Genomic DNA, 8,675 nt, shown 5'->3' with positions numbered 1-8,675 from the left:
ATTGTGTTCATGGTACCAATGTACAGTGGCATGTTATTACAGTTCAGAGGAAGCGTCACTGGACCTGAAACGCTAACTCTGATTTCTCTCCACAAATGCTGCCAGATCTGCAGTGCTTTTCCAGCAATTTCTATTTTTGCTTCTATTGTTATATGCTTCATTACAAAGTGAACAAAGCAATTAAAAGTGACTCATGATCTAGCTTCAAAATGACTCCTGTTCATATTTAATTGAACGACTGATAAGAAACTGAAAAGTTTTTTGGATTTTCTTAACCCATAATTGCTTTCTGCTGAGCAGATTATATTAATGTTGGCAAACTTTTCCCTTGAATAATATAGCTCAATGTATCTACTCCTTATTTGTTCTCTGACTTTGTTTTGTGTACCTGGCATACACAATTTAGCATTGGAGAAATTATTACTTGCATTAGGTTTCGTTGTAAACTGAAAGTTGCACATGATTGTGAGATAATTGAATTCATTTTGTCAGGATATTTGTTTTCCAAAAAGACTATCATAAAATTTACCAAAGGGTAACTGACTCAATACCAACATTACTCAAATATTTATATTGCATCATTAGCATTTACTGAACATATGGGCCTCACTTTTCTAGTCAGCTGTAACAAACTGCTTTAGCTCATAAATACGTATCAATATTTTAGGTATGACTGTCAGGTATTATTGACAGAAGGATATGTAAAAACAATTATATAGATTACAGCAAATAAAATTATATTTACTTGTGTTCATGAAATGTGAGCTTAGAACCTTGTCATGTCTCCAAACATTTTGCACTCAAGCACTTAACTTTTTTGAGTGTGCTGCTGGTTACTCAGGCTCTTGCTGTTATTTTGCTTACAGAAGATCCGGTGAGATTAGACGAATGACTATTTTAAGTTGTTCTTGTATTGCTTGAGAGAGGAGGAACATCAGTCAGCATTACCAAGTAAGCTTCCTGTTACTTTCTGAATGGTGCCACAAACCATCTTAATGTAGAACTTAAATTACAAGCAAAGCTTCTTTTCTCCAATTCATTAATTAGTTGTAAAAATGCAGCTTCCAGTCTGTGAAGAATAACTACCACTTATAGGATCTGCATTAAAAAAAGGTTCTTGTCAAGTCCCACATTGTAACACCATGGAAGGTGCTCAAGTTAATTCAGACTGTGCCTAAGCCTCACCTTAATTACTCTGTTAAACAATTTGTGATTCTACTGTTTTCTCTCTTGGATTTAGGGACTGATGAGTGAATCACATCGTTATTTTCGCACACATTGTCAAGTCTAACATTTGAATTTTGAGGTAGGAATCCATCAACTTCATCCTGACATGCAGGTATTTGTGATTCAGTGTGAGAATTATCAGAGTCTTCATCAGTTGCAGCCTTTAAATAAACAGAAGGGTGGAAACAACTATAGTACAGCACAACGCAAACAATCCCTGTAATTAATGATAGCATTATAGTTATGCTAATTGATAGGTCATAGCCTTTGTCAAGTGAAGAACTCTTCAGTATCCAACACAAAATTATTAGTACACTCGTTTCAAAGATTCTAAATATGTAATAGAGAGTTAAAGCCAGTCTTATTTTCTGACCTTTTATGTTGAAAAAGGTGAAAATTAGGATGAAACCAATGACTGTTCTATAAATATCTTCTTGACATTTGGATTTGCAAAATGCAGTCTTCTGCCTCATGACATAGACCATCATGATTGGCCACACAAGTAGTAAGTAAGCAGCAACAGCTAGGACGTGTAGAGTAGCCAGCAGAGTTATGCTCAAAATCTTGGCACTAATCGTCAACAGCTTATAAAGGAAGTAAATCACATAAGGGAATCCACAAGTTAGATTTTGATTGGGCAAAGATCTTTTCAGTGCTGCGTAGTAATCCAAAGTCGTCCATGAAATGCCCATGAATGATATTATCACAGATCCATCTGTAAAAGAAAAATGAAGAAAGCCCTTTAGAGCTACAATACGTTATTATATTAATTAAAATAATAAATGCCAGTATCACGTCACCAAGTCACCCTTTATTTACGTGTGCACAGCACATTGACTGTGGCCAGCCAGCTCAGAGTCAGTTTCCTGAACTGAGGAGATTCTAAATCTTTTTTTTATTTATGTCCCTCCAACACTATTGCCATACAACAGTGTTCACGTACCTCAGCTTGTGTGTGCGCGCGCACGCAGGTGCAAGTGCAGGATACAGTGAAAAACACCAAGTGAAAACAACTTCATTCATATTCCACCACCAAAAGAAACACCTGTGTGATCGATGAACCAGTGACAAGCAAAGCCCAGAGCGAGCAATGCTTACGTGATAAATGGTGAAGGGGAGGTCAGGGACTAAATCAAAATAGAGTTGGAGGGAGAAATAAAGCACTCCATTCTCCAGGAATCCTCTGATTTTTTTTTCCTCTGACACTCCTGTTTATTTTTTTCTTCTTTTTTTAAAATTTTCTATTACCCCCACACTATCGCCTAACTGCGGCAGTGCTTATCTTCCCCCAGCACCCACGTGTGTGTGTGTGTGCTGGTGTGAGACACAGTGAGAGACACAAGGTGCACAAATCTTTATTCAAATTTTCACCACCAGGAAGATAGGAAACACCCGAGTGGCCAGTGACAAGCAGTGCCCTTCACACCAAAGGGCAATGCTGTGTGATCAAACAGTGAAGGGGAGGGCAGGGATCAAATCAAAATAGAATTGGACGGGGAAATAATACACTCCATTCCCCATGAATCCTCTGTTTAATTTTTTTTCTTTTTTTTTTCTTTTTTTTTTCCCCCTTTAACCCCCACACTACCACCTAAGTGCGGTAGTGCTTATTTTATCCCCAGCACCCATGGTGTGTGTGTGCAGGTGTGAGACACAGTGAAAGACACAAAGTGAATCCTCTGTTTAAATTGGCAAGCCAGCGCCTCCTGTTTGGCTAACTTTAATAACCCCAATCAAGGATCTCGTGGTCACAAGTTCCACCTGGTTCCAATCACTACAACTGACAAACAGCAATTCTAAGCACTCTAGAATTTCTGAGCCATTGCACCTCAGGATCAATCTCAGAAAATACAACGTACTTCATATTTTTATTCACACTACATCCGTTCCAAGCCACTGAAGTAAGATGTTCAATGGTCTTTTGAGTCATCATCGCGTGGTTCAGTAATATCTCATCACCTACAAGATGTATCTTTCCAGTAAGTTAAGTCATTGAATCATACAGAATGAAAACAGGCCCTTCAGCCCAACTTGTCCATGCCATCAGGTTTCCTGAACTGAACTAGTCCCTGCAATTGGCTCATATCCCTTCCTATCCATGTACCTCTCCGAATGTCTTTTAAGTGTTGTAATTGTATCCGCCTCGCAGCTTGCTCCATATATGAACCACCCACTGAGTGAAAAAACTGCCCCCTGTCCCCTTTAAATCTTTCCCCGAAGATCAGCCAAACAAGCTTAAATAACACGTACCTACCAACATTGTCACTAATACCAATACAATTGGAAGAGTAAGTTTTTAGCATGTTATCATTAGTATTAGTACATCACAGTGATGGTTGTACTTCAAGAATACATCATTGACTGAAACATTTTGAGTTATAGGAGAAGTGTTTTAAATTGCCAGCCTCTTTTTGTAGCACAGCAACCATGGATTGGGACAACAATTGGGACGGCACAGTTGCTCAGTGGTTAGCACTGCTGCCTCACAGCACCAGGGACCCGGGTTCAATTCCAGCCGTGGGTGGCTGACTGTGAGGAGTTTGCACATTCTCCCTGTGTCTGCATGAGTTTCCTCCGGGTGCTCTGGTTTCCTCCCATAATCCAAAGACGTGCAGGTCAGGTGGATTGGCCATGGGAAATTGTCTGTGGTGTACAGGGATGTGCAGATTAGGTGTATTAGTCAGGGGAAATAAAGAGTTACTGGAATAGGGTGAGGGCGTGGGATGCTCTTCAGAGGATTGGTGTAGACTCAATGGGTCTTTTGGCCTCTTTCTGCATTGTTCTGCATTGAAGTAGAAGTTAATGAGACGTTTTTATCCATCACTTAAGGCAGTAGGACATGACTGAATCGACAGTGATGTTCTAGTGACTGACTGTTCTTAGCTTTTCTTGAAACACTCTTGTGGTTTCAGTGGTGGTTTTCCTACCCCTGAGCCAGGAGGTCTGGATTCTAGTCCCACCTCATCCAGAAGTGCAGAATACCATCTTTGAACATCTTTGGTTAAGAAATAGCTCCTTGAAAAGTTCTTGATGCATGGGAATATTGCAGCAACTGAAGCTGCCCTAAACTTTAAAATCAAACCTTCTCCCAAGTGGTCCCAAATTTCTCTGACCACCTTCTCAAAAAGTCCTACAGTTGAGAGGTCACGTTGCGACTGTACAGCACATTGGTGAGGACACTTTTGGAATATTGTGTGCAATTCTGATCTCCATCCTATCGGAAGGATGTTATGAAACTTGAGAGGGTTCAGAAAAGGTTTACAAGGATGTTGTCAGGAATTTAAGCTACAGAGACAGGCTGAATAGGCTGGGGCTGCTTTCCCTGGACCATGAGGGGCTGAGGGGTGAGCTTATAGTGGATTATAATATCACGAGGGGCATGGATCGGATAAATAGACAAGGTCTTTTCCCTGGGATGGGGTGGGGGGGGGGGGGGGGGGAGTCCAGAGGGGCTTAGGTTTAGGGTGAAATGGGAAAAATTTAAAAGGGACCTAAGGGGCAACCTTTTCATGTAAAGGATGGTGTGTGTATGGAATGAGCTACCAGAGGAAGTGGTGCAGGCTGGTAAAATTGCAACATTTAAAAAGGACCTAGATGTTTATATGAATAGGTAGGGTTTAGAGGGATATGGGCCAAGTACTGGCAAATGGGACTATATTAGTTTAGGATATCTGATCGGTATGAACGAGTCAGACCGAAGGGACTGTTTCCGTGCTGTACATCTCTATGACTCAAATGATATGGAGAGAATAGCATCTCAACAGATCCTGGAGTAAATGCAGGATAAAGAGGTCAGAGCTACTGGAACAACATCTAGACCTCATCATCAGCTGAGCAAAACCCCCGCCAACTCCACCTCCCTGAATCACAGGCTCGGGTTTACAAGTGCAGATAAAAAGCCCATGCTGTGACCCCCAGCAGTCCAAATGATGATCTCACCTGGTGCTCTTCTCCCTGTAATCCTGTGCATTGTTCCTTTTCCAATAAATCTAATCCTTTTTATGAATGCTTCAAATGAACTTGTCTCTGCCATAGTCTCATGCAGTGCATTCCAAACCCCAACTGCTCGCTCCTCGAAAATTTCCCTTGTATCATTTTTACAACTTGCACTAATTCCTTTAGGATGCAAAACAGGGCTTGCCTGATTGTTGGTTGTTTGTAATGTCTGAAAGGTTTCCCAAGCCCCGGTGGAAGACAATTAGCAACCCCCAAGAATTTCTTTTTAGAATTAATTCATGGGTTGTGAAAGCGGGAGAAATGAACCCTAATTACCGTTAGGAAAGTGGTGGTGAATGCCATCTTGAGCAGTTGCAGTCTGATCACCCTCAAACCATAGAATCATAGAGATGTACAGTACCGAAACAGACCCTTTGGCCCAACTCATCCATGCCAACCAGATATCCCAACCTAATCCAGTCCCATTTGCTAGCACTTGGCCCATATCCCACCAAACCCTTCCTATTCATATAGCCATTCAGATAACTTTTAAATGTTCCAATTGTACCAGCCTCCACCACTTCCTCTGGCAGCTCATTCCATACACACACCACCCTCTGTGTGAAAAGGTTGCCTCTTAGGTCTCTTTTTATCTTTCCCCTCTCACCCTAAACCTATGCCCTCTAGTTCTGGACTCCCCCACCCCAGGGAAAAGACCATGTCTATTTACCTATCTGTGCCCCTCATGATTTTATAAGGCCCTGAGCCTCTGACACTGCAGGGAAAACAGCCCCAGTCTATTTAGTCTCTCCCTATAGCTCAAATGCTCCAATCCTTGTAAATCTTTTCTGAACCTTTTCAAGTTTAACAACATCCTTCTGATACGAAGGAGACCAGAATTGCACACAATATTCCAAAAGTGTCCTAACCAATGTCCTGTGCAGCAGCAACATGACCTCCCAACTCCTGTACTCAATACTCTGAACAATAAACAAAAGCATACCAAACGCCTTCTTCACTATCCTATCTACTTGCGACTCCACTTTCAAGGAGCAATGAACCTGCACTCCAAGGTCTCTTTGTTCAGTGACACTCCCTAGGACCTTACCATTAAGTGTATAAGTCCTGCTAAGATTTCTTTTCCCAAAATGCAGCACCTCGCATTTATCTAAATTAAACTCCATCTGCCACTTCTCAGCCCAATGGCCCATCTGGTCCAGATCCTGTTGTAATCTGAGATAACCTTCTTCGCTGTCCACTATACCTCCAATTTTGGTGTCATCTGCAAATGTACTGACTATACTCCTAGGACAGTGGTAGTTCCAGTTCTGAGGAGGAGTCACTGAACCCTATTTTTTTTCTTTGTTCATTCCTTCACGGGATGAGGGTGTCATTAGCTAGACAACATTGATTGCTCTTCCCTAATTGCCCATAGAACAGTTAAGCGTCAACCACATTACTGTGGGTCTGGAGTCACATGTAGGCCAGACCCCCCCCAGGTAAGGATGGCAGTTTCCTTCCCGAAAGGGCATTAGTGAATCAGATGGGTTTTTCTGACAATCAACATTGGATTCATGGTCATCATTAAATTCTTAACGGCAGACTTTTATTGAATTCAAATTCCACCATCTGCCATGACAGAATTCGAACCTAAGACCCCAGAACATTACCTGGATCTCTGGACTAACAGTCCACCAATATTACCACCAGGCCATCGCCTCCCCAAAACATTAACTCTGAATTCGCGCCACAGATGCTGCCAGACCTGCTGAGCTCTCCTAGCAATTTCTGTTCTTGTCTGTGGTAATCTCCACTACCATCCAAATTCCAGGATTGAGTTCTCTATTTTAGCAACTGCCCACGATTGGCTTCTTGCCAATTTAAGGCCCAGTTGACAAAACGCTGGGCCAACAGAATCAAGCCAGAATATCAGATGATGGAATTAAAACCCTCTGCAGGCCAGGTGAATAAAAACAAAATCTGTTGCTGGATTTAATATGGCTGAAAATGAACTCCACATTGACTACTTACACTGAATAAAATTTCTGTCTTCGGACTGCAGGAGGATGAATGTCTGAAGAATAAGTTGAGGTGCAGTTTCCAAAAAGGCCTCAAATAATCGTAACATGCTCAAGTCCGTTATTGCATAGATGGCAGCGTGACTATCTCCTTGTTTAAATGCTGCTTTGTATCCAAGCATAAGTGCTCTGAAGAACCTTTAGAATGGAAAGACAAAAGCGTTTTCAGATATATAAGACAATGTAAGCCCAAATTTTTGATTCCAAGTCAGGAGCAACAATTCAGGATGCTCCGTGAAACCAAATTGTCCTGTAACTTTTTCAATTTTCATTTTATTTTTGGGAGGTAGCAGTGTTTTTAAGATTTGTGGCAGGCCCCCCACTGAGCCACTCGGTGGACCTTCCACCAGCCCGCCAGGTTATGGGGCGGGCTGGTGGAAGGTCTACTTTGGTGTTCGTCTGAGATTCCACAAAAAGAATAAACCCTAAATCAGCCCTTCAGATCTCATATTTTTTGATTGGATCCCTCAAAAAGATCAATCTGCTTATGTACCTTTGTCACATATTCATGTCTACATTAACCTACCCAAAGAGCACTTTATCTTTTCTCAAGCATAGATTAACCCTTCCAAAGGGCAGATGCCTTTCTCAAAGCTGTCTTGGAACAACTTCCAAAAGAGTACATTATCTCTCCAATAGGAGACTGCCTCCCAGGTTAACACCTACTCCCACCAAGGTATCCTACACACATTTTATTTACCACACCTATCTAACATAAATCAGTTATAACTAAAGGTAGTGCTACCTTATGTGGGAATTGAGTCACACACCTTACTATGTATTATTCCCAGAGCAACTCGTAACTGAGCAGAGATCCCAGAATTGACTGAAGAATCATGGAATCCCTAGTGTGGAAACAATCCTTTCAGCACAACAGGTCCACACCAACCCTCTGGAGAGTAATCCAACCAGACCCATTCCCCCAATCCTCTACATTTACCCCATGTATGGGCAATTTAGCACAGCCAATTCACCTAACTTGCACAATTTGGATTGTAGGAGGAAACCATAGCACCTGGAGGAAACTCATGCAGAGACAGGGAGAATGTACAAACTCCACCTAAGGCTGGAATCAAACCCAGATCCCTGGTGCTATGAAGCAGCAGCGCTAATCACTGAGCCACCATGCTGCCCATAGAATCATAGAATCCCTACTGTGTGGAAGCAGGTCATTTGGCCCATCAAGTCCAGACCAACCCTCTGAGGAGTATCGCCCCCCCCACTCTATCCCTGTAACCCTGGCTAATCCTGGAAACCAGATTCTGGATCAGTGGTGCTGGAAGAGCACAGCAGTTCAGGCAGCATCCGAGGAGCTTCGAAATCGACGTTTCGGGCAAAAGCCCTTCATCAGGAATAAAGGCAGAGAGCCTGATGCGTGGAGAGATAAGCTAGAGGAGGGTGGGGGTGGGGATAGAGTAGCATAGAGTACAATAG

General features: G+C 42.2%; 2 protein-coding genes across 3 annotated transcripts in view; one reads left to right on the top strand and one right to left on the bottom strand.

The window, feature by feature from the left end:
- The window catches only part of kcnb2b (potassium voltage-gated channel subfamily B member 2b), an 891,048-nt gene that overhangs the window by 388,856 nt on the left and 493,517 nt on the right, over positions 1 to 8,675 (top strand). The window lies entirely within an intron of this gene.
- xkr9 (XK, Kell blood group complex subunit-related family, member 9) overlaps positions 7 to 8,675 on the bottom strand; it is a 25,908-nt gene continuing 17,239 nt past the window's right edge. For both annotated transcript variants that reach the window (XM_043689201.1, XM_043689199.1), the window contains 2 exons: positions 7,195 to 7,379; positions 7 to 1,942 (listed from right to left, as the gene is read on the bottom strand). In XM_043689201.1, coding sequence (XP_043545136.1) covers positions 1,191 to 1,942; positions 7,195 to 7,379 — 937 coding nt within the window. In that variant the 3' untranslated portion in view covers positions 7 to 1,190. The remainder of the gene's footprint in view (positions 1,943 to 7,194; positions 7,380 to 8,675) is intronic.

This window comes from Chiloscyllium plagiosum, chromosome 4 (genome assembly GCF_004010195.1).
Source record: "Chiloscyllium plagiosum isolate BGI_BamShark_2017 chromosome 4, ASM401019v2, whole genome shotgun sequence".
In the NCBI taxonomy this organism is placed as follows: domain Eukaryota; kingdom Metazoa; phylum Chordata; class Chondrichthyes; order Orectolobiformes; family Hemiscylliidae; genus Chiloscyllium; species Chiloscyllium plagiosum.
This window is presented reverse-complemented; position numbering and strand designations above follow the sequence as displayed.